Source organism: Clupea harengus, chromosome 16, assembly GCF_900700415.2.
Source record: "Clupea harengus chromosome 16, Ch_v2.0.2, whole genome shotgun sequence".
NCBI lineage: Eukaryota > Metazoa > Chordata > Actinopteri > Clupeiformes > Clupeidae > Clupea > Clupea harengus.
Window position 1 is genome coordinate 2,693,175 of NC_045167.1, and position 27,586 is coordinate 2,720,760.

Here is a 27,586-nt window from a genome sequence, read left to right on the forward strand (position 1 = left end):
TGGATCAGCTCCACTCCCTCCCTCCCTCCCCATTTCATGTGCTGTCTGCGTGACGACAGCCACGGTTGGCAAGGGGTTTTTTGCGGCCTGTTGTCTTTATCATGCGAGCATCTACTCACCCAACCCTGATCCAACGCTGCTTATACTGCGAGCGATCCAGAAAGCCCACCTGTCGGGGACTCTTTTGTTCTACTGCATCACACTATGACTTGCCCCTCTCCCCATCTTCGACATTTGGTGACTGTGACTGTCTACTATCTCTACACATGGATGGAGCCTCCATCCCAGTCTGAGCACGGATAGCAGTGCATGCTGGACAGGCCTGAGTTTCCACCAACTGAAAAGTTCAGTTGACAGTTAACATGTCTCGTTCATTACTTATATAGAGTTCCAAATTAAATATTTTCACTCCCTGAGCAAATACAGCACTCTGATAGGACCAATCATGTGACCTTTGGTTCTTATCTAATTATCTGACATCATTTAACTTCTCACAATTCATTTTCCATGACACTTAAACTAGTGGTGTTGGCTAGGCCTGATCATGGCATGCATTTTCAGATAGGTAAATTACTTCTTAACCTATGTGTAGCTGAATATTTCAAATCAAAGTACACCATTAACATCACAGGAACAAATTCCCACCAGCAAGCAGTAAAAAGCCCATACTTCCTTATCAGACTGTCGTCTCAATCTTTAGATGACTTTCTTTCGCGTTAGCCCAAGAACGCCAAAACAGCTGTTTTTGTTTGGCACACTGGGAACTACGGTACGCTTGGCTTTTAACGTCTTTACGACAGTGCTGTTCAATATGCTATTTTTTTGTTTTGCTGCTCACAACTCACCATATCATTTCATGTTTTCCAGAGGTATGCCAACAGCTTCAGACATGAGCCCACGTCGTCTGTCCGATATTAGCCCCCAACTACAGCAGCTGACGTCCCTCGTTGTCGAGAACAACAATAAAGAAGCATTGAAGGCGTCCCGGTCCATGGCGGATATCAACAGTACGTCAATCGAAGAGCGGATACTTAGAATTACCGGCTACTATGGCTTCAGTGGTAAGAATAGTTTGTACTGTTCAACACCCATCCCTGATACGAGGACAAATGGAAAAGTCTACCGAGTATGTCGTTATTTTCCCTGGTATGATATTTCACCCTGGGTATCTTAAGATTAAACTTCGATACTTAATTAAAGTTTTGTGGCAACTGCACATTTACCAGTTATTGTTTTGCCAGCAATGTATTACTTCACATGCTGGTGTGCCTCAGATGACTGATGATGATGGATGCTACAGCCAAGATTGCCGGGCACATCTACCTACATGCGCATCGATCTATGCTTGCCACTTCACCCACAGCATCAATTTTTCGCTTCGCATGCGGGCGCCCAGTTAGTCTTGTGTCCCCGACTTGAAGTCACCCATTGCCTCACTAACACACCCACTGCAAACACAGCTTATTTAAAAACAGAAAGAGTACTAGTAGGAACAATGTTTATTAGTCCATATGGTTATGCTACTTGCCTTGTTGCTACTTGATTGCTCAAATGTCGGTAATGTTTTCAGTCATACATCACTTTCTGGGCTCTAGGTTTTGAAAATATGGTCGTCAATAGATGATACTCCTCACAGTCGCTGAGAATGTAGTGTCTGACAAGGCAGTACTCGTCGTTGATTAAATTCTGAAAGCGAGCCAAAAGAATGATTTCTGCTGAGTCAGAGGTACAGGGTTGGAATGATCCCCACTCCTCTCTGGTGATGCTATGGCGTGAAGAGAGTCTCATTTGTGTGCAGGCTCATAAGCAGCAGTGTGTGCAGGTAGAGCTCTCTTAAGCAGGGGGATAAAAAACCAAATCTCTGTAAATGTCTTTGCAAATCTAACCCCCCTTGGCTCCATGACCATTGAGTTAGTCACACCCTTTTGCCAGTTTGCCCACATAAGAAGACTGAGGTGTGACTGCATCCCTAAACTGAAGATCAACACTAACTAAGCATATTAAAGTTGCATAGCTACCGTGGATTCCAACTAGTATATCTGTGGAACCCTGATTTCAGCAATGACTTAGTCTTCCCTTAATTACTTTTTATATACCATTACCCTGAGAAGTGTTGATATTTCCGTGCTCATTCAAGTGTTTGTCATGTTTATGCGGTATGGCACAGCATTGGCAGGCTCGGTGTCAGTGGAGGATTGCTGTGCTGCCCCCACTTCTCGCTTGATAAACTTCAGGGGCAGACTCAGCTATGCTGGGCTCAGCCTCACATCACTCACTGCCTGCTTCTGGTTCTTGGAATAACAAACGTCATTTGGCCTTCGCATGGGGACAGTCTGTCTGCCTCCTTGTCATCCAGAGCACAGATCTCTCTCTCTCTCTCTCTCTCTCTCTCTCGGTCTCTCGGTCTCTCTCTTTCTCTCTCTTTCTCTCTCCATCTCTCTCTCTCTCTCTCTCTCTCTCTCTCTCTAATTTCAGTTCAGTGTGACAAATCGATATATCCGTCTCCCCCAAGATAATGGACACATCATTTTCTTAAAGTAATTGGACATTAGACATAATTGGTTATGTGTTTGTGTAAAGTATTTAGTTCCAATGCCCCGTGTTTAAGGATAAACTCAGATGAACTCAGTGAACCCTTCTATTTATATACACACAGAGCAAAACAAGAAGAGACAGACCTGAGCTTATCAGTCCTTGTCCCACAATCTTCCGTCTCACATTTCATTTCTCTCTCTCTCCCTCTCTCTCTCTCTCTCTCTCTCTCTCTATATATATCTGTTTCTCTATCTCTTTTTCTCTCTCTCTCTCTGTCTGATGGTAGAACTGCTAGACATTAGGTGACATAGACACATAGAGCTATCATATAATAGTGCAAGAGTCAGCTGTAAGATGTCCTGATCAGTTGTTGAAAATGATTCAGCAGCAGCACCACCATAGGGACACTGCCTCCGTCCTCCATCCTCCGTCATCCACTCTCTGTCTTTGTTGCACTGTTCACCGGCACCTGTTTGGTTGTTTTGGTGCACGTGAGAACTATATTCTCAAGCACATACTCCAGAATGCTGACTCCATGAAAATGAGAATGTGAACAGGTGTGTTCTCTCGCCCCTACGCAGGTGAGGAAGCCTCCAGTGACCGAGCCCCTCTCTCCAAGCCTGATGAGTTTTCCATGACGAGCAGTGGGTCCCAGGCAGACGTGTCCAGGGTGAGCGGGAGCAGGAGGCTGCGTTTCTCTCCGCAAGTGGTCCTGGTGCACCTGCAACAGGCTCTGTGGGGCGTGGCTGTGACCATGTGTGTGTGCTGCTCCTGGTGCGGTGCCAACCAACTTGCCAAGGTGACCCTCAGGCGGTTGAACGCCCCGCTGACTATCACCTGGTTCTCCACCTCCTGGAACTGCCTCCTCTTCCCCCTCTACTACCTGGGCCACCTGTGCTGCAGCGCCGAGAGACAGAGCCCCAGGCAGAGGTTCAGGTACAGGGTGTTCCTCTCTGGAGTGTGTCACAGCAGTGGAATACTTTTAGGGCACACACTGAACAGAAAGATAAAGGACATTTAGGAGCAATTAGCTGAATTTGATAAAAAGTGTATTGAATTAGAATTACGGACTACACCTTTAAAGATTCAGAGGTTACAGCATTTTCTATATAGCCCCAAAAGGAGATGGAGTTTAAAGGTGCAGTCCAATTTTTTCAAATTCTACTAAATTCCTCACATTCCTCTAGCTGTCAAACAACTCTGGTGTTCCTGTACAGTCCTAGTTTGTAAATGGCAAACAAAGTGGCTTGAACCAAGCCATGAACTATTTCAACTATTTGACACTGTTGTTCCAGGGCCACAGAAAGGAGTCTTGATCCCCAAGGATCGCACATTGAACTTATCTTTCAAAGACTGCATGCAACATTTCTTTCTGTCTGAATGTCAGACCCCAACTTCTATAATTTCCCTTACTCAACATCCAAAAATGAAATCACCTTAACCATTGTTCTATACTGTAATAAAAATAATCAAATGTGAAATTGATTCTTTAAATAATATATTTCAGTTTATTCATGATTAAGCAATACTGAAACCTTATTTGGATTCAGCATATGGCCTCAGAGAAAGTTGGAAGCTTTTGAAATCAGTATCTGTGCAACCCTTGTATTGACTTGAATGATAATGATGCCCTTCTGGGGTTTAATGGGGAGGAGATGGGGAGTCTGACCTCGCCCTTACTGACCCTGTCCTGTTTGCTCCGGAGTTTTCAGGAACATCAGCATTTTAGAACAGAGTTTGAGGTGTGCTCAAAATCAGAATAATATACAGTGTATATATAGAATAGAATAGAATAGAATAGAATATATTTATTTGTCATTGCACAAGTACAACGAAATTGAGGTAGCAGCTCTCAGACACAAAAACAATACAAATATAGATTGAACATATATATATACATATTTACACTATAAAAACACAAGACATATAACACGACAGAGAGACAAATACAGGTCAGTTTTGTGCATTGTTAAGTGCTATGATGGCTCTGGGATAGAAGCTGTTTCTCAGCCTGTCTGTTTTTGCTATGATGGTCCTAAAGCGTCTCCCTGAGGGCAACAGTTCAAATAGGTGGTAACCAGGGTGTGTTGAGTCTCTGAGGATACTGTGGGCTTTTCTGAGGCAGCGTGTTTTATAAATGTCCTCAAGAGGTGGAAGAGAGCAGCCAATTACTTTTTGCGCTGTGTTAATGACCCTCTGGAGTACCTTTCTTTCTGCTGCCGTGCAGCTGGCAAACCACAGCGAGATGCCATAGCTTAGCACTGACTCCACAGAGCAGCGGTAAAAGGACACTAACAGTTTCTTTTTTAATTTGTTCTTCCTGAGTAACCTCAGGAAATACAGCCTCTGTTGTGCCTTTTTCAGCAGTGCAATGGTGTTTCTGGTCCAGGAAAGGTCCTCCTCGATGTGAGTGCCCAGGAAGCTGAAGTCTGATACCCTCTCCACTCTCTCCCCATTGATGGCAATAGGCTGCATGTCCGATTTTTTCCTCCTATAGTCGACTATCAGCTCTTTTGTCTTGGAGGTGTTGAGGACAAGATTGTTCAAGGTGCACCATGTCGACAGCCTTTGCACCTCCTCCCTGTATGCAGTCTCATCTCCTCCTGAGATATAATACATAATACATATATTTATATGTGTGTGTGTGTGTGTGTGTGTGTGTGTGTGTGTGTGTGTGTGTGTGTGTGTGTGTGTGTGTGTGTGTGTGTGTGTGTGTGTATTACTGTACTGTACTTGTCCTTCACAGACACATTCTCATTTCTGTGTCTAACACAGTAGTAACATAGTGTTATTATCAACAACAACAACAACAACAACATACCAACATCAATTATCTGCATGCTCCTCTCCAGGGAGTGCTGTCGTTTCCTTGGTGATGAGGGGCTGACAAAGCGAGTTCTGGTGGGCCGCGTGGTTCCGTTCGGGCTGCTGTGGACCCTCACCTGCTACCTGTACCTGCAGGGACTGCGGCTGATCCCACCCACCGACGCCTCGGCCCTCTTCTGCTGCTGCAGAGCCTTCGTGTTCCTGCTCTCCTGGGTCGTGCTGCGACAGCGCTTCCTGGGTGTTCGGGTGAGAGGAAGGAGGCTTGTGTCTGTGTGATGGGGATGACTTCCTTGGGGCACTGAGAGTGTAATCTCCATTGTTGCAATTTAGGTTGTTTCTTGGGGTCAATGGTGAAAAAACGTCTTCTGTTCTTCTGTCTTGACATGGGAGTGTTTGTTTCACATATCCGTTGGGGCTTCCCTTGTGTCTGTCCATCCACAGATTGTTGCCGCCATTTTATCCATTGCTGGCATAGTGATGATGACGTATGCAGATGGTTTCCATAGCTACTCTGTGTTTGGCATCGCACTGGTGGTAGCCTCTGCCTGCATGGCCGCCTTGTACAAGGTGAATGTGTTAATCATTTCTCTAGTGTTTGTCCACACCCACTCACCCACACACATGGCATATACAGCATTCTTCAGTGTGCCTTCATATTTCACATTGCTTCCCATATGTCTCTCCTCTCCCACTCGTTGCAATTCATAGGTCTGTTCACTGTCTCATATCTCTGTATCTCTCTCTCCCTATCTCCTCCACCCTTCTCTGTCTCTCTCTCTCTCTCTCTCTCTCAGTCTCTCTCTCTCTCTCCCTCTCTCTCTCTGTCTGTCTCTCTCTCTCTCTCTCTCCCTCTCTCTCTCTCTCTCTCTCTGTCTCTGTCTGTCTGTCTCTCTCCTCCACCCTTCTCTGGCTCTCTCTCTCTCTCTCTCTCTCAGTCTCTCTCTCTCTCTCCCTCTCTCTCTGTCTCTCTCTTTCTCTCTCTCTGTCTGTCTCTCTCTCTCTCTCTGTCTGTCTCTCTCTCCCTCTCTCTCTGTCTGTCTCTCTCTTCCCTCTCTCTCTGTCTGTCTCTCTCTCTCTCTCTCTCTGTCTCTCTCTCTCTCTCCCTCTCTCTCTCTCTCTCTCTCTCTCTCTCTCTCTCTCCCTCTCTCCTCCACCCATCTCTCTATAGGTTCTGTTTAGGCTCTTCCTGGGGAGTGCTAAGCTGGGGGAGGCGGCCTTGTACCTGAGTGTCCTGGGCGGGGCCAACCTGGTGTTTGTGGGCGTGGTCCCCCTCCTGCTGCTGCTAACGGGCGCTGAGGAGCTGGACTCTCTGGGGGACGTGCCATGGGCGTGTCTCTGTGGGGCTTCAGCCCTGCTTCTGGGTAAGGGACCAGAGAGACAAACACACAGCTAGATACCCTGCAGTGGACAAAGGCAGAATGTTATTTCTTAAAGGTTAAAAGTGGTTTAAATATCGACAGTAATTAGAAATTTCAGTCAGCATAAAAATGATTTGTCCCTCACATCAACTGCCATTTTGGACAGAGTGAGGAGGCAGGCAGTTAGATATATTTTAGTTAAATATACACAGAAAAACACAGGGAAAGATGTTAAATTCCTCATGCTATTGTTTGGGGACTTCCCACTCAATTCAATTCAATTTAATTTATGTTAGGTGAAAATTCACCCTAGTTACCTCAGGACTCCGGAGCTGCATATAAGTATATTTATTAGACAAACAACAATTGCAATCGGGCTCACTCCCAGTACAAGGCTGAAAGTGAAGCAATTTCACTCACAAACCACAAGGTTTATATATACTTAGATGTATCTAATGCTGACGCCGTACGTGTTTAACATCATAGTCAAAATAAAGTTCTCGACTGAGCTTCTTGTATCTTCCCAGGGTCGAGAAAACAATAAGTGGCGCCAGTTAATCAAAGTTACACATATACACAGGAACACAGAAAAGCCATGTTCCTGTTAACATAAGCATATCAGATTATTATTATTAATACAAAGCACTTGATTCATATATTCTAAGTCATTAACAGTGTTTGGTAATTATCTCCATCAATAGCGGCATACAAAATTGATGGAGGATAAGGTTGGGAGAGCACTCAATGTCACATGCAAGTACTCATTCCCAACAACCAAGCCTAAGTATTAAAACAGGGCGTGCTACAACCATCACACTATACTTAACAATACTTAACAACATTTCACTGGGGTTTTCAAGCAGGCCCCTTATTTCTCACCGGTGTTTCATTGAATTAGGCCCACGCCACCTTAGGGTTAGGGTAAGGGTTGGACTTGGGTAAGGGAAGGGGTTGGAGGTGGGAGAGCTCCCCGGGATTACGAAACTTGATTAGGGTAAGGGAATAAAATTGGGTTTTGAACCCTGGTCACCCTGGACAGGCATGTCCCCAAGTAGTCTGAGCACTTTAGCCATAACCACTGGCTCACTTTTTCAGCCGCCTCAGACAGCTGCCGAGTAGATAGAAAATTTTAACAAACTAGAAAATGCATTTCCTGAAGGAAATACCAGTGCATGAAATGCAAAAGTTAAGAAAGGAAGAAGAAAAGAAAGAAGGAAAGAAGAAAGGAAAAAAGAGTAAAAGAAGGAAAGAAGAGAGGAAGAAGGAAAGAAGAGTGAAGAAAGGAAAGAAGAGTGTAAGAAGGAAAGAAGAGTGTAAAAAGGAAAGAAGAAAGGAAAGGAGAGTGGAAGAAGGACAAAAGAAAAGAAAGAAGAGTGAAGAAAGGAAAGAAGAAAAGAAAGAAGCGTGAAAGAAGGAAAGAAGAGTGGAAGAAGGAAAGAAGAAAGGCTCTGGATAAAGACAGTAAAGAGAGAGTGAAGAGGGAAAATATTGAAAGGAGAGAAAATGGAGTGAAGCAGAGAGATGGAGTGTGAGAGAAAGTAGAGTGAGAGGGTTAGAGAGAAAGATGGAGAGAAAAAAGTAGAGAATGGAAGGTGTCTCTTAATGTTCCTAGTTACAGTTTAATGGAGAGGGACAGAGAGAAGAGGAGTCTTGGAACCTTGGCGCAGGTGTCAGTGAAACACAGGTGCAAGCCAGTTTAAAGACCCTATTATGATGTCATAATGAAAAATACATAGCATAAGTGTCTTTAACAAGACCTACGCGCCAAAGTTTGAACGAAGTTTCTGAGTTATGCGGTTCAAGCTGAATTAAGCGCAGAAGTTTGGTACAAAGAATAATAACTAGAAAATGCATTTCCCGAAGGAAATACCAGTGCATGAAATGCAAAAGTTAAGAAAGGAAGAAGAAAAGAAAGAAGAGTGAAGAAGCAAAGAAGAAAGGAAAGAAGAGTAAAAGAAGGAAAGAAGAGTGGAAGAAAGGAAAGAAGAGTGGAAGAAGGAAAGAAGAGTGAAAGAAAGGAAAGAAGAGTAGAAGAAGGAAAGAAGAAAAGAAAGAAGAGTGAAAGAAGGAAAGAAGAGTGGAAGAAGAAAAGAAAGAAGAGTGAAGAAAGGAAAGAAGAGTAGAAGAAGGAAAGAAGAAAAGAAAGAAGAGTGAAAGAAGGAAAGAAGAAAGGAAGAAGAGTGAAAGAAGGAAAAAAGATTGGAAGAAGGAAAGAAGAGTGGAATAAGGAAAGAAGAAAGGAAAGAAGAGTGGAAGAAGGAAAGAAGAAAAGAAAGAAGAGTGAAAGAAGGAAAGAAGAGTGGAAGAAGAAAAGAAAGAAGAGTGAAGAAAGGAAAGAAGAGTAGAAGAAGGAAAGAAGAAAAGAAAGAAGAGTGAAAGAAGGAAAGAAGAAAGGAAGAAGAGTGAAAGAAGGAAAAAAGATTGGAAGAAGGAAAGAAGAGTGGAATAAGGAAAGAAGAAAGGAAAGAAGAGTGGAAGAAGGAAAGAAGAAAGGAAAGAGAAAACAAATTAGAGTATGGAAGGTGTCTCTTAATATTCCTAGTTATACAGTTGAATGGAGAGGGACAGAGAGAAGAGGAGCCTTGGAACCTTGGCGCAGGTGTCAGTGAAGCACAGGTGCAAGCCAGTTTAATGACCCTATTATGATGTCATGACGGCAATCCAGACTATTCTCATTTGTAGTTCCACCAACTGCCTAGTACTACCAGAGCAGGGGCGTCCCTCTCTACCTTCAAGAAGCTTTTGAAGACCCAACTCTTCAGAGAGCACCTCCCTTCCTAACTGGCACCTTGACTAGCGCTTAACTTGCACTTAAGCAGTTACATTCCTGCACTTCTTTTTCCTTTCTAGGTCGTTTTTCTAATTCTTATGTAAAGTAGTATTTATTGTTACACCATGTTTTTTATTGCTCTTAGCTTGACTGTTCTCTCCCTTGTACGTCGCTTTGGACAAAAGCGTCTGCTAAATGACTAAATGTAAATGTAAATGTAAATGTCATAATGGTCCAATGTAAGTCAATGGGAACATTTTTATTAGTTTTTCTTTAATATCTTAAAAAGTATAAAGTTCAGAAAAATGAAAAATACATAGCATAAGTGTCGTTTACAAGACATACGCGACAAAGTTTGATCGAAGTTTCTACGTTAAGCGGTTCGAGCTGAATTAATCGCAGAAGTCGGTACAAAGAATAAGAAGAAGTATAAGAAACGAAGGAATAACAATACAGGGCATTTAATGCACTGTAATAAGATGAAGAATAAGAAGCCTAGGAATAACAATACAGGGCATTCCATGCACTGTAATTATAATAATAAACTGTATATAAGATAAAAACATTAATGTTAAAATGTGATTTATTGTAAAGACGTGAGGGTGCAAAATCAGCATTAAGTGAATAACCTTTGAGATATTGACTTCTGCCAAATGTCTTTGTAATGGTTGGCCCCAAAAACACCTGCTCTTAGCCAAATTGTGATTAGGCACTTCCCTAGAAAGACACTGGAAAATATTTGTATCCATTTCCAGAGGATGTTCTGGTAATGACGTTTTACTCCTGTTTTGCGTGTGACCTTATCAGATCCTATCAGTTATTATCTCCGTTTTTATCAGTTATTATTGTTTTTACAAAGACAGGAAAATTCAGTGGCGTCCAAAGCTAATTATCTCGTTCTTCCTTCCTTTTGTCCTGTTTTATTAAGTCTTCACCTTCCTGATGAACTTTGGAGCTTTAGTAACACTTCCAACTCTGATCTCGCTGGGTGTTGTGCTCAGTGTGCCTGTAAACGCTGGTAAGTTGATTTCCATAAGGCTTTATGTTTTGTTTGTTTGTTTGTTTTTTTGTGAAATCAAGAGTGTGTTGACATCTTACTTGGTGAAAATACATAATACTCAGACAAATACTAATAATACGTTTACGTATTTCACGGTAACTCAGTTGTAGATCGCTGTGCAAGTGAGGTCCAGTTCAACAGCGTTCGCGTTATCGCCCTTTTGGTTATTGGGCTGGGCTTCCTGCTGCTGCTGCTCCCCGAGGACTGGGATCAGAGTCTGCTGCAGCTATGCGCCGCACTGCACCACAACCATCAGCCCACAGGGGGCGCCAAAGAGACATGTACAGAGACCACACATGTGCTGAAGAACTGTCCCTCCAAACCAGCACCAGAACACTGAACTCTCACTGAGGCTGGGAGTTTGTTCCAGCCATACAGGGCAATGCCTGATAAACCTGAAGAGCTGGTTGTCTCCAATACAAGAGTAGGTGGGACACGTTACTGGACAAAACAGCTGCATGACTGCCATAATAAGGTTACCAAGAGCACCTGACACTCTATAGCGACAGATATGTAAAATCACTGCAGAGTTGTGGTGCAGCCATGTAGATAGCTTGACGTTTACAGCTGAGTGAGCAAAAGGTGGTTTGTGACCTTGGAAAATTCCAGCTGAATGTTTTTTTGAATGCTTAGGTTTGTGACTTCTAATTGTTCGTATGATGATGTGTTTATAATCTTATATATACCCACAGTCTCAAATGTTTAAAGCTTGGCTACATTTGTTTGTACCAGCAACCACAGTACAAACATCTTTAATGGACTAAGCCTCTAAAGTACTGCCTGCAGCTTTTAAAGCACACATCTAGTATATTTGATGTCTATGTAGTATACCGGGTGTCTCTCTTGACCAGCATCTCTCAAAGGTGAAGTGTTTCAGATGAGTTGAATTTAAGTGGCGATGCAGAGTTCTAATATTCCCATGGAATTACAGCTATGGTCGTAAGCCTTTGTAAGGAATCCCAGTATGTGTGTATGAGTGTACAGAATCGGCCATGTGTGGCTGGTTTACGATAACACGGACAGGCTAAATAAATGGTCTATGAAGTATTTATATATCTGGAGGGGATTTTCAAGATGTTAGTCTGCCCTGATAAGATCTGTGCCTGATTAGATGAAAACAACCAAGATAATTCATGTCCTGTAGCATATAACAGAGTTGGTTTTGTTTTCGTCCACAGATTTGAAATGGAAATATACAAAAGAAGAGACTGAGATCTTTAAAAAGTGAATGGTCCTTTATGGTGGACCACAGTATACAACTCTGTACACGGCACGGGGGCCATATATATACGACATCATAAACAGATGACAAGTCTGTTTTGTACAAGAACATCCATTTACATAAGCAAGGGAAGAGACATTCGTCATATTACTGAATAGGTATTAGGCAATTTTAAGTTTCACAAAGAAGACCTATTCATGTGAGCATTTTCTTTCTGCTCATGTGTTACACATGTGTAACTGAGGGTGAGGGTACAGACAAGTATATGTTTAAACATTCAAACTCAGCTTAGAAGAAACAGATGAATTCTGCCATTACACCTTTAAGGGCAACACACAGACAGAGGAAGGACTCGCAGCTCCTTTTAAAAAGGCAACTCCACAGGCGTATTCAGATTGTGTCCTTGTGAGGTAAAGAGAACGTTCAGAGTAAGTGCCCTCCTGTGGCGCCAGGAGGAATGACGACACATCCCTCTTTGCTATGCATAACAACACAAGTCCATTTCAAGAGAAACCGCGGTGTTAGTCAGTGCAGGCTTCCCTGGAAGGGGAGGCGATAAACAGTTCATTTGACATGGTGGTACTTCTGTAGTCTTGGGGATCCAATTAGAAAAATAGGATGAATTTCACCTGGAAGCATCCTCTACACAAAAAAGAACTATACCATGACTTTGAGTAGAGGTGTTAAGACTTTTTTTACAAGCTGAAACTCAATATTTCTCAGTCTGTTCTTGGGATAAATACATTTGGGACAGATAACAAGCTTGTGGCAGGAATTAAGGCATTTTGCACACTTGACCCAAACCATAGCACTTAACAAGTCATGATACGCATAACCTCGTTAAACCTGACCAGACCTATTGTACATAGTACAGTACATTATTTGCATCCATTATAATTGAAGATGATCAGGAATTGTGGAATGACACCAACACTACTTTAATACTATGGTACAATGCTAATGCTATGACAGCATTAGTATACTGTTGTGTGACGTGAGTGAAGGGAACAGTTTAATTTTGTTTCATTCAGATGAAAAATTACGCTCTAGATTCTCAGTGGATTAGTCAATAGTTACACAAAATACATAAATCCCATGATGGGACTAATTAATTTAATTGGAGTGTCCATTTCAGGGCATTTCGAATCCATCTTGTGATAAGAGGTAAGGTTTCATTTTAAATGCCTCTAGAACCTTTAAGTATATCAAGTCAGCAATAACCTTTTAGAATGCCACTGATATTCTTGGGGTCTCCTAATATAATAATCAATTATTTACACAGAGCTCAGCATGGTGATATTTCATGGTCATCATTTTGATGTCGGACACATAAACATGAACAGGTTTTTTTTTAAGAAAACCCTTTAAAAACATACACTATTTATAACCCAACGGCTATTATCAAAATAAAACAATTTCTCTTAACACATCCAACAATCTCCTGAGTTTGTTTGGTTTGGGCAGGGAATGTTTTTGAAGACAGTGAAAGATTAAAATCACATTTTAATCATCATTTGACTCTTAACTTTTTTTGCCTCCCGTACTTCTGAACTTTCCCAGAAAGTCCTTTTCTCCTACTGGCTAAGTTGAGCTTCATTTGAGGTGCGGTCCTTCTCTTCCAAGATGCTGCCTTCATGAGACGCCTGGTACTCCCTTAGTGGTCACATTAAAATCCCTTCCACAGGGGAGTTCGTCCTGCTTACACAATTCCTGGGCCTTCACCCACGACATAGGCCTAGACGACCTCCTTTGGGGATGAACAAGAGGGCAGACCAAGGAATTTATACCAGAGGAGAAGGAGGATGAGGAGAAAGATGGTGAGGAAGAGCACAAGGGTGACAAAACCCCCATGAGGCATCAGTGGCGTGTCTGGGGCCTCCGCCGGGATCATGTTGGTCAAGTTCAGCATGTAGCCCAGAGTCCAGCCTGCATTACTGTCTTCAATCTGGGAGGAGAAAACATCAAGACATTTACACAGAATGCCCCACATATACACATGCAATGCAAATAGATCGAGCCATAATATACTGAAACTCATAGCCAGCTGCTGTGCAGGGATCTGCACCAAAACTGCATGATTCATTCAGTCACCATTAGATGACTGTTTGAGATAACAACTTGATCTTGAATAAATGTGGTTCTGAAATGATTGTTAAGACACCTATTAACCGGTGTTAAGTTAATAAAATTCTCTGTAGAAAAATTCTCTGTACTATTAACTGCTACTAGAACAATTTGTATGTGGTGCCTGCCCAGATGACATTTTTATTTTCACAGAGCAGTTCATGGGGCTGAAACTATCCCTCTCATATGGGAGACAGAGACCAGTGAGAGAATGCTGGGTGTACCTTATCAATGAAGCTGATATGTTTCCAGTTCTCAAATGTGAAGTTGTAGCCATTTTCCAGCAAGGTCAAAATATAGGTCCCCGAGAAGCAGTATTCTGCAAGGTACTTGTGCTTCACAGTGGGGTGTCTTTCCTTAATCTGTGAAGACAGAGAGAGGGCAGTATTTAATTGCGCTGCAGTTCTGGGTGGCTGGTAATATTGCCTCTGGTAGCTGGAAATGAAGTGGACCTACAGCGTCCCATGGGGTATTGCAGTACACCTCGAGCCCCCTCTTGGAGTCTGCCAGGGAATGGCCTGTTAGATTTAGGAAGTTCATGACAAAGTAGAAGGCAGAGAAGGCCTGTGAGCCAACACAGGCAAAGAAGGAAAGAAAGAAAGAAAGAAAAGAAAAGAAAAGAGAGACAGAATATAAATATTAAGCACAATACTATTCTGGAATGCAGAAACAAAACTTCTTACTAAAGCAAATAACAATAATCATTAAAAAAAGGGAAAAACTGACAAGATAAATATCTTTCATGGGATATTGTAAGATTGATTAAACGTCTACCATCAGATATTTGCGAATCTAGCAAAAGATGAATGTAGGCACGAGATGGGCCTCACCCCAAAGGTACCCTCTATGGGCGGCTGGTACACTCCATTAAAGGAGCATCGAGAGTTTGTACATTGGCTGAAGTTGAAGACTTTCATGATGGAGCTTTGGCACTCTGTGAAGTTGCCAGTGCCGTTGTGTGTGAATGATTTGTCCATATCTTCTTTGTTGATAGTATGGACACATGGGGTATCGAAGACATTTTTAACTGACTTTTTTTCACTGTAGCCTGGGTGGAAGCAGGGGTCCTCTAAGGAAGTCTCAACTGGCTTGATGAAAAAAATAGAAAGTAAGGAAGAGTTAAGAGATACTGAGGACTCAAAAACAATGAGCCAATGCAACTCTGAAATCAGACATGCAAGAAAAATGTAAAGTTTAATAACTACATCTAAAAATATTTTTCCTCTTCAGTTAAATTAGGATAGGCCTGTACATATTTCACAGATGTCCAGGCTTTTCTGAAGTCTTTTAAAAATACAAAATTAAGTCTAAATTAAGACTAAACAGGACCGAGAATAAGCCATAAACTCAATGTCAGTGCATCTCCTTCAGATCCAGTCGCTCCTCTTCTGTACTGTGTTGTCTTACCATGAGCCGTTTTTCCAGAGCCAGCTTGAGGACCTGGTCCTTCCCGTAACACAGAAAGCTGTGCGTATACAGCTGGTAGTCATTCCCATATAGACGGAAGTCCATGGAATTGTCGGGAGATTCTACTGATTGCCCGGAGACAAAGGTGATCTGGGTGGAGGCGCCTCCCAGGTCTAAAGCTCCCATTGTTCCTGCCGCCTGAAAACAACCCGTATTCACTTTCCTCATAAGAAACAAGCCAACAGCCACCAGTCTATTCCCCCCCTTTAAGATTTTTGCCAACATGATGACAGAAATAAATGCCTCTTTAGCAATTTCCTGGTTAATACAGTCAAACTCAGCTGCAATCCTACATGCTGATAACAAAGCCCAGGGAAGCTTATTGCTCACCACTGGCAACCGTTTTAGTGGAATATGCTAGAGAGAGTGATATTCCTCTACCATCTACCTTCAACTCTAATACAGAACAGGACATGCATGCTGCCATAGAGGTTAGCCTTGGATTTAGGCAGTGGCGTATGAAGTACCTGAACACCATCATTGAGTAAAAGTATGGATACCTTACTGAGAACATCATTCTGTTACAAGTTATCAGTCAGAAAACCACTTGACTAAAAGTCTCTATATTTGATTTGAACATCACTTAAGTATCTAAAGTATTAAATTGGTATTGTATGCAGCCTCGCCTTATACTATGTTGAACTTTTATTGGTGCCACTTCTGTATTCAATCACATTCATTTTGGTTATTGTTCTTATCAAAGTGTTTCATGCTAAAAAAGTGTGCACCATTTAAGTATGGTGGTAGTGAAAGTATTAAACCATTATACTCAAGTTGAAGGAAAGAACTAGGGGTTGCAATTGTTCAAATATGTTCATTGTTTTGTGAAGTGCACCCAAGTCAAATCTTTCCATGGAATAGATTGTTTGTGCTCAGAAAAGGCATGCTAGAGCGTGTGTATGGGTCTCGTGTAGCTAACAGAATGCAAATGAGTGTCTATAAAGGATGGGCTTGGCCAGACTATACTTAGAATGCCACCCTGGACTATGAATAAAGATGGAACCTCCGCTCACTACTGCGTGTTTGACTGGTCTTTATGAATTTTACCACACTGTGCTATGAAACGTATTCATTTATTACAAAACCATGTAACACTGTAAAGCATTGAGTCCATGAGAGATTGAAAATAGCACACTCATCCTCTCAACAAAACAGATGATTCATGTTGGGCCCTAAAATGAATATTGTGCTTCTCACTTTGTGGACAAAAGAAACTCTTTTAATAGACAAAAGTAATTCTGTCCATGTAGTGGATGTCCTAGGTTAGCATTTATACTTTTGTGGCACGACCGGAATAATCTGTTTTGTTTTTTCTAAGCATGAAAGTATGCATAGGTGGCCTCAGTGCTAACACGTTTATGTTTATCATGGACAAAATTCATTAAGGTGTTACATGGTTTCATAATGAAGTTATGCATTTCGTAGTACAGAACGGCAACCTGGCGCCCAGAAAGAACTACCTTCAAGTAAGTGCTCTAGTAAAAATGTCACCCATCTCAAGAAAGACATAAGTTAAGGTCTTAATTTAAAATTTCTCAAAAATGGCTTGTCCCTATTAGGTAGTTCAATGAGTTCACTGCTTACATGCTTGTGTGGAAACTGAAACTGCAGCTATAAATTTACATTTGCCAATTTACATCAGCCAATGATTTCACTTGCAAATGGGACCATTTTGCCAAACCTTGCAATCTGTCATCAAATGTATTTTAATGGGGAAACATAAGGCCTAAATATGAGCTAGCCTAGCTTACTGTGACACTGAATTAGCTCTGTTGTGTTTTCGCTGCACAGAGAAAATTCGGGGGCATATGCAATATGTAACATGTCATTGTCAACTAAGAGGTCCTGGAGTAACAAGTATAAGATTTCTGTTCAAATGTAGTAGAGTAGAAAGTAAAAGTTACTAATAATAGAAATACTCAGTAAAAGTAGAATGTTGCCAAAAGGATACGTACAGTAAGTACAGTAACCAAAGTACAATTACTCAAGTAGTATACACCATCGGGGTTTAGGTTTAGTATTAGCATTAAGAGTCTTGTACTGGAGCTGCCTGCATTTATTTCATGTAGCCTGTGGCTTCGCATGCGGCGGCTAACCTTCCGGAAGTTTTTCCCCAGGTAGTTGACAGTAATCCAGCCAAAGGCCCCCTCCTCCTGGCCTGAGATGATGCGTGCGCCCTGGTAGTCAAAGGGTGACGACATCAGGGTGGCCTTCACAGAGGTCATGACCTCCTCTGCACTCTCACTGTCCTGCATCCTGTGGAGAACAGTGTGGCCATGGGCTCCTAATGAGGATGTAGTTGGGTTGGTGTATGGGTCTTTTTTTTATGGCTAATTGAAGGACGAAAAAACATTAAAAACAGCTTACTGGTGCAAATACATTGCCAGAATTATTTTTGTTCTGTACCGATCCAATTCCTGGTTGAGTTGGGCTAAATGTATCTGAATTACTGCCTGACGGTGATGTATGCAGACCTGCTGTGTGTGATGTTAGCAGCTCTTGTAAAAAAAATGTCACAGGGCATGGTCCTGACCACAGCAGGAGTCTACTCTCGGGTTGTGTAAAATAAATACATTTGTAAAATAATTGCCAGGCAGGAATGCCCATCTTCTCGAGACTGACTCAAGTCTGCACTATCCAACTACTCAGTCATGATCATTCCAGTCCCAAACACATTGGTGTTCATAGCCACCTTACTTGAATTACTTTGAACATAAATGTTGATTGCACCAGCAGAAAGGCCTGTGAACTTGTGAGGGTCAAAATGGCTTACCTGAGCAGTCTCATCCCCGCTGTGGCGCCGAGGTACACGGGGGTCTCCTCGTGCTTGTCTGCAGGGATGTTGCCCTTGGCGTCCTCTATACACTCCATCAGGGACTGACCTGCTCCGCTGGACTTCTGTGCGTAGCTGGAGATTCCCTTCCCTGTGGGAGAGGATTCACTGAGGTCAAGAACATCAGAGTGGACGAATTCCCCTGATTGTCATGCTGGTAACCACTGACTGATCACCCTATGCCTTCTGCAGACACAAAACCCTGAGCAAGCTGCTGAAAAACTGGCATATCACAAATGTCTCGCGAACCTTTAACAAATAGTTCCTCCGCGAACTACAAACAATTTAATGTGAAAACGGCTTGAAAACTCAACTCCAGATTGCATTAAACAGCTTTGCAAGGAGTAAGACATGAAGGAATAGAACGTATGATAAGGATGTGGCATATGTGTTAATCTCTCACTGTTAATAACCAAATGTACTGAGTCATTAACAAAACACTGCAACAGTTTGAGTGTTCTGTGCTTGGTGATGTTTCCTTCCAATGAAACGTGTATATATATTCAAAGAAAATCTTTAGACTGCGAATGCTATTATCATGACACAACCAGCCTAACACAGACCCACTGCAGTGGTCTGGCAAAAGGATGATTGTGAAAATATACTGTGGGAAAACTGCAACTGTACCTTTCACAGCACAGGTGTGCCGCTGGCGGACCATCCCAGTATTGTTCTCCTTCTCCGCTGGCCACTCGTAGATGTATACCGCTGTATGAGAGGAACCTGCATCTAGCACTATTCCATACTTATCAGAGAAAAATACAGTAGGAGCGAGGGAAAAGACAAGTGGGAGAGAGAAATAATGAAAGAGTTTATTTATCGTCTCAATTAGCTTTGAAGTTCTCAGTTTAATTCAAAGCTAAACCTGACACTTCCTTTTAAGCATGCAAATACAGTAACCATGACTCTGGCTTCAGTCGAGACTGTGCCAGTTCTAAAATCAATATTTACAAAGAGCACAGGGGGTTGTATCTCACGAGCCGTAACCTACCTTGTACTTCTGCGGTATCGGTTTGTTCTGCACAAAAGCGATGGCTACAAGTGTAATCAGAGCAGCAATGAAAAAGACGGCCACGCAGATCACTTTTCCACTGTGCCATGGAGTCTTCGCTTTCATTTCTAAAAATCAGAGAAAATGAAAGATAAAATAAGCATTGACGTGTGTACAGTTCCAGCATACGTGCGTCTGTATTCAGCAGATACAACTAGATCAAAGTGGCCATGGTCTTTATTAATGTAATTGCGGATTGAAAACACTTCGTCTCGTTTAACTCTACTAGATGACACGACGCTGGTTTTCTCTGCAACAGAAACCAGAAAGGATTATGCCGCTCACTAACAGTGGCTGACTTCACCTACTTGAGGAGGCTACGGGGTAAATTCAGTAAAGTGATTTCAGTGTTTGGTGCACCTCAAAGCTCTTGCAACCAATCGGATAACACTGATTGTGCACAAACACCCAGTAGCTGTATCGCTTGTTCTCAAAATCGAGCGCGGAACACTTTGTAACAGGGGTGAGAGTAAAATATTCCGTTAGATTCACCACTGACAGGGCCTAACAAATAGGAAATAAGCTTTAAAAGAGGACGTGAATGTGCAGTGTAACTTGGATACATTTGATTCAAGTGATTCTAGGCGAGAATCCCGTCACATTCGAAAACACAACCGTGACACAGAATAAAGATTTAGAATGTTTACAACATTTTATATAACTTGGAGGCCTAGAGAATATTAAGTAGACATTGTAGGCCACAGGCCCATTCCTCATTTGGCAAAAACATCATATTTCATTAGAGTGTTATGCTTTTAAATAGCCTGATAATTAATAGCCTAGTCTATTTTATTTCTAAGCGAGCGGCCCGCTCACCTCGGCATTCCTTTGTAATGGTGCCTTCAATGGTATCAACCAGCTGGGACTACTGTTACCGGAGACAAGCATGCATTTAACCCTTCTGTAAAATACTGCAGGTAAACGACGTCAGTTTCTAGTCAAGTCCTGCTCCTCGGTACCGCGCCGTCGGCATGGTAACGCAGCAGAAAGCTAGAAATGTGTTTGCATCCAGCAAGGCAAACGGGTTTCATTGCAATCTTCTTCTATATATGTAGGCTAATACTTGACACGTCAAACATACACGTAGCTTACATGCTTCTTCAGTAAGAATTCCCCCTTTGTACTGTTACATGAATACACAAAACTTTAAACCAAAGAATGACTCCAATATTGCCCCCTGTAGGGTTGGAGCAGTCATGTACCAAAAATGTACAAAAAATGTAATTTTACAGATCATATGCTTAGATTGCCCTCCTCAGAAATTGTCATTCCAAACCATGGTTAACCGTGCTCTATTCAATCTACAAAGCGTATGTGAGGCTGAAATTTGAAACATGAACATTGAAATCCTTTCACTTGTATGGACTGAATGGGGGAATATGTTTGGTTTATAACTAAACTGATTATCTCAGTTGCAGGATAAGCTGTCGTGCCTGTAACGATAACAAATCCTCCCACAGTCATTTCGCTCCTATATTTCTCTCCTGCTTAGATCAGGGATGTCTTGGCGGGAGATGAATTGCCTGTGCAGAATCTTTCTGGAAAGTACCCTTGTTTATTTCCAGGACCATCAATCATTTTACATGCAATTACAACCTGACATTTTTTGTAAAAGCCTGAGAATTGTCCACCTTTTTCTCCACATCCTTCAATTGTGCTGGAGCAAAAGAAAGCAGTGAAGGGAGTTCCATGGATTAAAGGAGTTGTTATTGTACAGCTCCCACCCAAGATAAGGTTAATTCGGAGTGCTTAGTATAAACAGAGTGAGGCAAACTTTCCATGGTAGTCAGGGAAGTCAATAATACAGTAACTGTTGGTGTGGGCAGCTAGGGACCCTAGAGGCTGAATGCACATAGGTAGATGTACAAATACTTGTAGAAAGGAAGTGGCAATGAGTGTTCAAAACACGTCCATCATGGAGAGTCATCGTCATCACTGGTACTGATTATAGATACAATTCTGGGGATGTTACCACTTCACTTCACTTCGCATCCTGACACCCCCCCAAAAAACCCTATCTACAATAAACAAAACCGGATGAAGTGACTTTAGTGAGTTTAGTATTGCATGTGTTGGTGTGCGTGCGTGTGTAAAAGTGTTTCATAACACTGTTGGTGTTTAGTAATCCAGAGGTCAACACTGAATGGGGCTTAACACACTGAAGTGTGCAAGCTATCAAGCAGAGAAGATTTACACATGAAATATGACAAGTTTTGTCTTAGAAGTAATCTGATATCAGGCAGAGAAATTTGTCTTAGAAGTAATCTGATATCAGGCAGAGAAGATTTAGACATGAAATATGACAAGTTTGTCTTAGAAGTAATCTGATATCAGGCAGAGAAATTTGTCTTAGAAGTAATCTGATATCAGGCAGAGAAGATTTAGACATGAAATATGACAAGTTTGTCTTAGAAGTAATCTGATATCAGGCAGAGAAATTTGTCTTAGAAGTAATCTGATATCAGGCAGAGAAGATTTAGACATGAAATATGACAAGTTTGCCTTAGAAGTAATCTGATATCAGGCAGAGAAGATTTACACATGAAATATGGCAAGTTTGTCTTAGAAGTAATCTGATATCAGACAGAGAAGATTTAGACATGAAATATGACAAGTTTGTCTTAGAAATAATGTGCCAAGTGGTTATTCTATGGTGGGTCAGGACATCAGGTTATCTATGCTTGCCAAGACAGATTTGCAACAATGTGTTAAGCCTATTCACTTAGCAGGCCTGTTAACTGAGCAGGTTGTCTGTGTATTCCCTTCTCAGCTGATGACGAGGGTGTTTGCAAAGGACTAGCGAACCAGACATTTCCTGGCAGTGGTTAAGGTGTGTCTGTTTATCCTTTGGGCACACATAATATTGTAGTGAGAATCTTTTTTTTTTATGGATGCATTAAAGAAACCCTGCAAGACATCACCGCAACAAAACCCCTCAGTGTGTGCGTGCAGAATCCAAGCAGTGGAAATGTAGTTTTTCTTCAAAACATCTCAGTTTACAGTGGGATACCTACCCTATAAGTAGGTGAGACTATGTAACTGATATGCTATTCGCCATTTCATTTTTGTCTCAGCCGCCATCATAAAGGTCTTTACCAGTAATGGGCTGTTGCTCAGTTTATCAGACATTTTCTGGCATATTCCATTAGAAGTGCTGCTGTGGTGTACAAAGAATGTATCGGCCTTATGGCAACAAGTCATTGCCCGCCTGTTTAGTTCTACTACAAATGTGTATCAGTAAGACGCTTGTAGAAGTAAACAAGGCAAACTGAAACGGTCTGATCAGTTCGAAGAATGACATGTTTTTAAAGCTCTGGTTATGCAAAAGCTTAGACTGAGATGCCACAAATGGCTTTAGAAGCTGCTGTGTGGTCATTAACAGACTAGATTCAAAGTAACAATAACAAGCTGTTTCCTTTAGGGGAGAACCCTAGATGTTCAGACGGCCACTGTTCTGTCTAGAGACAGGATTCTGAAAGCACATGTAAGAAAGCATGAAAACCGAGCCCTGAGGGTCTGCAAGAAAAAGCAGAAAGTGTTTCACAATAAAACTATGAACCCCTTCACATTGCCATCACCACTATTGGATGGAAAGACTGTAGCGGTCTCCCATTGCCTGTCTAAACACCTCTCTCCTGTTTATTGGCACGGCTCCTTCCCTAACAGTACAGTTCAAACGGATCTTTAGCGTTCGAATGGACACTAACCTCCAGGAGTACGCAGCCTGTCTTTCCCTTTGAACTTTGAACCCCAACGGTGTCTCAGTTCTCAGTTCTTGAAGCTCTACCAGTAATCTTCCATTTGCGATTCACTTTCATTTAGCTCTGCCGGCGGCTTCTCGTTGGCTGCTCGGAGGGCATAACTGATCTGTGTGCAGTTGCTATGCTGAGGCGCTTGTGTCTTTCTTGTGTGGGCATGCCTTGAATGGCAGGGTTAGACTGCATGATGTCATGTTTTGTGTACGTCTGAGGCTTACCTGAGTCATATTGTACACAGCAAGACAAAAAGAGTGTGTGTCACTGTGCAGCCTACATTCTTAACTCAAAACGGAATTATTACATAACTACTATTTGGGAAAAGCTTTTTTCAATCGGTGTCAGGAGCTCGCACAAGGCAAGAGCTCTGGTTAAAATGATTTTGCTGAATTATAAGTGAACTGTTTCTTCAAACCACAGTATATTCTTACATTAAAATGTATTTTAGAGCTTGAAGAATGATGGTGGTTATCTAAAGCAATGGCCTGCTTCTTTTGGAGCTATGCAAACTGCATGCATTTGGGTGGAAGCGGTTGTGCTAAAGTTTGTGCTAATAACTGTGTTTTGCACTATGGACTAGCTGGAGCTTCTTTCAAATACATGTGGAATTTGTATACAGTATAACCGATGCAGATGCTGAAATGTCAAGAGAAGAGATTTAGCAAATGTCACTGTAACACTATTCAGGTTACAATTGATGTAGCATATCACAGGTACAGTTCTTATCATTGACTTTTTCAAAGAAGTGCTTTATAACGTACAGAGCGTAGCTGTTTGGCCATACGTATTTGATACTCAGCATTTATGTTATCAATTCTGCCAGACATCACTGTCAGAACACCATAAACCAGTCATACCCACTCTTTGACACCACAAAACCAGCAGAGCCTGTTTGATCATGTTCCCTTTAACGGATCTCTACGTATGACACGGCCCCTCGTGTCTTCCACAGTGACGCACTTCTGGCCAAGACTGCAGATAGTTGTGGTCTAAGGGGCTCGAGTGAAACAAGTTTAGAGAAGTGTGCTCTCCCGCTGAGCATGTCTGATGTTTGTGTCTGCTTGCTCAGGCCAAACAACTCAAACTCTACTTCTGACGGGAAACCCATGACATCATGTTTATTTGGCCTCGAGCCCACACCATAAAAGGGGAAATATTTCCCTTGAAATGCTGCCTCCTATTTTAATCAACTTCAAAAATAGATGAGAATCGTATGTACAAGAAGCAGAGATCATTTTCATTAATACTCCCCTTTTTGTAGTCCAAAGAAGAATCTACGATGACAGTAATGGATGTGTCGTTTAAAGTTACGAGGATACCTCACAAAGTCCCTATAAGGCAAGATTGGACAAACACACAACTTCCTGAGCCTCTTGGTTCTAGGCCAACAGATCATGCAGTGTTCCAATAATGACTGGTAACATGACTAATAATGATCTTTTCAGCACTACTCACTCACACTCACAGCCCCCCTCAGTCACACAGACACACACTAAGTTGCAGTAGCACAGCTTTGAATTAACCCAAGAGAACAGGAGAAAAGGTGAAACCAAAAAAATGGCTCTGACCGTTAGCTAGTTCACAGTTCGCAACTTAATTGTATATGGTGCTACAATATAGACATTGGCCAAAGGGATTGACCAAGACAGATTAACAATACTTCACCGTAAATCAAATCTCACTACACTAGATCATTTTACCATTGTTAGGTACAGATGATCAGATATTCAGGTACTTTAATTCAGCATCATTGTGGCAATATTTAGCTGAATAACTATGAGCTATTGATTAAAAAAGAATAATTCTCTGCTGAATAAACTAAGCCCTGTGAGCCCTCAAAGTATGGTGACAACATGATATGGTCTTCTGATATCCAAACAATTAGGGTCAATTTGTCAATCATGTGTTCAATTCAGGACAGTGTGTGTGAATGTGCTTTAGGGCAGGAACTTTGAAGGGAAGCGTGTATTTTCCAAAACTGCCAACATCACTGAGTCTGCTGTTAAATTCCAGGAAAATGTTGACATACACGATTACAACTGTCAGTGGGAAGTGAAGAGATAAACATTAAACATTAAACGCTTTAGGGGGGGCACTGTGGCGCAAGCAGTAGCCCCGACCATATACAGGCTTGAACGCCTACGGTACATGTGTCAAACTCAAGGCCCTTCTCTCTCACAATGCATGTCGATTTTGTGAACCGCGAAATGACGGCCTCCTGCCGCTAGCAAGCAGTGTTTCCATATTGACGTTTAACTAAAGCGGTTTTCACCGGCGGTTTTCACCAGCGGTCACCTCTGGTCTTACAGTTACAACTGGCCCTTTGAGGGCAACCATAATGCTGATTTGGCCAACAATGAGTTTGACACCTCTGGTCTTAAAGTTACAACCGGCCCTTAGAGGGCAACCATAATGCTGATGTGGCCCAGGGTGAAAATGAGTTTGACCCCCCTGGCCTACGGGGACACGGGTTCGAATCCGACCCGCTGTCATTTCCCGATCCCACTCCCCACCTCTCCTCTCCATCTCGTTTCCTGTCCAAACCTTCACTGTCCTATCCGAGTCAAGACAAAAAGCCCCAAAACAAATCTTTAAAAAAAAAAAACATTAAATGCTGTTAATGTCTTGAAACAATCAGTCTCAGTCCCTTAACTCTGGTACTGTGACAGTGACACATTTGAAAGCTTGGCCTCACACATGTATTTGCATTGACTGACTGTACAAGGAAGCACTCAGCACTGTGCTCTATATGGCACAGAAACCCAACCAGCTGAAAAGGACAGCATTTCAGACACAGCTGAAACATCTGGAGAGAAACGAGTCTCATCGCAGCAAATCATACTAACAGGAAACATATTCTGCAAGCAGGAAATATTTGGTAATTTCCTCTCTCTCGATTCCTTTGCTCTTCTTATTAGCAAATCCTAATTACAGGGTTTGAAGACATCAAGGACATTTGAGGACAATTGCAGGCAGGTTTTCACACAGCCTGTCACAGTGCGACACAAAGGGTTTTACAGTGGTTTCTTGCCGTGTCTGGAATGTTAGGCTAAACTTACAGTATGATCCAGTCATGCATGCAACAGTCTTAGCTGAAGGACTAGCCAATTCGGTAGGTTGCGTAACATATACACACTGTGGTGTGGTCACCCTTTTCCCCTATCAGTAACATATACACACTGTGGTGTGATCACCCTTTCCCCCTATCAGTACAATTCTGTCCTATAAGCATCTTCATTCACAAATTCCATTCAAATGTCATGCGTATGAATAGCATATGGATTGTCACTGGGCTCCTTGCTTAAGTTAGGGGCGACAGTGGTACAGGAGGTAAAGAAGTCGTTTAGTAATCAGAGGGTTGCTAGTTCGATTCCCTGTCGAAGCGTCCTTGAGCAAGACACTGAACCCCTAATTGCTCCCGATGTGCAGTGTGCCATCAGTGTAAATGTAAAATGTGTATACATTGTATGTCGCACATATGTAAGTCGCTTTGGATAAAAGCGTCTGCTAAATGTAATGTAAATTAAGTTTGTGTTTCGACTTACAGAGAGGTTGTATTGGGGCTGATGGATGTAGTAAGTTCATTCAAAGTGAACTGATGAGAAGGGCAGACTGGGGAGTCTGACTGCCCTGTCAAGCCGGGAGACGGGTCCCAGGAGAAATGAGGAATTTGAAGAGTTGAGATTCGAAGATGTGATGGAATGGAAGCAATGGAAGTGCACAGGATGATCCCTGCAGTAACCTTTTACAGAGAGATGGGGGTTGTGGTCAAACTTTCAATGAGATCACCATTTAACCTATTTGTGCTAAACGATAAAGATGAAGAATGAAATAAATCCTTGTTTCTGCATTACCATGGATATACACTGAGTCTAAAAGACTGATTTTTAAAAAAGGGAAATGTATGAGATATTAATTCAAAGGGAACCCCCGCAAGACCATCAGGTACTGAACTTAATAAAAATGCACGCTTTATCTATCTGGTTTAAGGGAAACACATTTTCAGAACAAATATTTACAAGATCTTGCTGAGTGGACATGCAGAGTTCTCCAAAGAGGCCCCCCTGAAATCTATTTTCAGTCGGCTCCGGCGGAGACAATGAGTTCCTCTCAAACAGTCCTTTCAGAGACAAAGAAAAGGGAATCACCATGACTCACTTTCAGGCCCAGGCTCTGGAGGGACTTCCTCAAATGCCACATGACTGGAATAATAAGGCAAATGGCACACACTGACCTTGTTGTGTCAGGGGAGAGGAAGTCGGTTCCCCTGGTACACCAGAATAAGCACGAGGAAGGGGCCAGCGTGCACTGAGACTGGTTTTACTCACCCACACACAAACTGATCACTTTCACCACAGCCCAAACGACTCACGACTCAGTGCAAAACACTGCCTACAGCTTATTTAATCAAGCCTTTTGATCGTGTTTTTCACAGGCTTTTTCAAACACCGTATGCCAGATGGCGCGTGTGTTGAGGTAGACTTTACATAACGACCCCCCCCCCCCCCACACACACACACACACCCTTTTCCTTCCTAACAACGTCCTTGCCCGCCAGGCAAAGTGTCGGGTCTCTCCTTCTTTC

General features: G+C 42.3%; 2 protein-coding genes across 4 annotated transcripts in view; one reads left to right on the top strand and one right to left on the bottom strand.

Moving 5' to 3' along the window:
- The first annotated feature begins 321 nt into the window (after positions 1 to 321).
- slc35f3a (solute carrier family 35 member F3a) lies at positions 322 to 11,596 on the top strand. Its single transcript, XM_031582630.2, has 7 exons — positions 322 to 1,061; positions 3,117 to 3,471; positions 5,388 to 5,607; positions 5,803 to 5,928; positions 6,530 to 6,722; positions 10,418 to 10,507; positions 10,654 to 11,596. The coding sequence occupies exons 1-7, from the start codon at positions 701 to 703 to the stop codon at positions 10,887 to 10,889; spliced, it is 1,581 nt and encodes a 526-aa protein (XP_031438490.2). The 5' UTR covers positions 322 to 700; the 3' UTR covers positions 10,890 to 11,596.
- Positions 11,597 to 11,765: 169 nt separating this feature from the next.
- entpd1 (ectonucleoside triphosphate diphosphohydrolase 1) overlaps positions 11,766 to 27,586 on the bottom strand; it is a 17,302-nt gene continuing 1,481 nt past the window's right edge. Inside the window, exons 1-10 of one of the 3 annotated variants that reach the window (XM_031582629.2) lie at positions 22,954 to 24,457; positions 19,187 to 19,314; positions 18,823 to 18,940; positions 18,136 to 18,286; positions 17,459 to 17,618; positions 15,303 to 15,500; positions 14,726 to 14,983; positions 14,352 to 14,459; positions 14,120 to 14,257; positions 11,766 to 13,716 (exon numbers count right to left, since the gene is read on the bottom strand). In XM_031582629.2, the coding sequence (XP_031438489.1) occupies positions 13,507 to 13,716; positions 14,120 to 14,257; positions 14,352 to 14,459; positions 14,726 to 14,983; positions 15,303 to 15,500; positions 17,459 to 17,618; positions 18,136 to 18,286; positions 18,823 to 18,940; positions 19,187 to 19,312 (1,467 nt within the window). In that variant the 5' untranslated portion in view covers positions 19,313 to 19,314; positions 22,954 to 24,457 and the 3' untranslated portion in view covers positions 11,766 to 13,506. Of the gene's footprint in view, positions 13,717 to 14,119; positions 14,258 to 14,351; positions 14,460 to 14,725; positions 14,984 to 15,302; positions 15,501 to 17,458; positions 17,619 to 18,135; positions 18,287 to 18,822; positions 18,941 to 19,186; positions 19,315 to 20,062; positions 20,615 to 22,953; positions 24,458 to 27,586 lie in introns of those variants that run through there. The other 2 variants (XM_031582628.2, XM_031582627.2) reach the window with 2 other exon arrangements.

Excerpts from the sequence above, each read along its gene's own strand:
- slc35f3a (XM_031582630.2), top strand. The coding sequence starts at position 701 with ATGACTTTCTTTCGCGTTAGCCCAAGAACGCCAAAACAGCTGTTTTTG. Across the intron at positions 5,929-6,529 it reads GCATGGCCGCCTTGTACAAG|GTTCTGTTTAGGCTCTTCCT; the intron begins GTGAATGTGTTA and ends ATCTCTCTATAG. Across the intron at positions 6,723-10,417 it reads GGCTTCAGCCCTGCTTCTGG|TCTTCACCTTCCTGATGAAC; the intron begins GTAAGGGACCAG and ends TGTTTTATTAAG.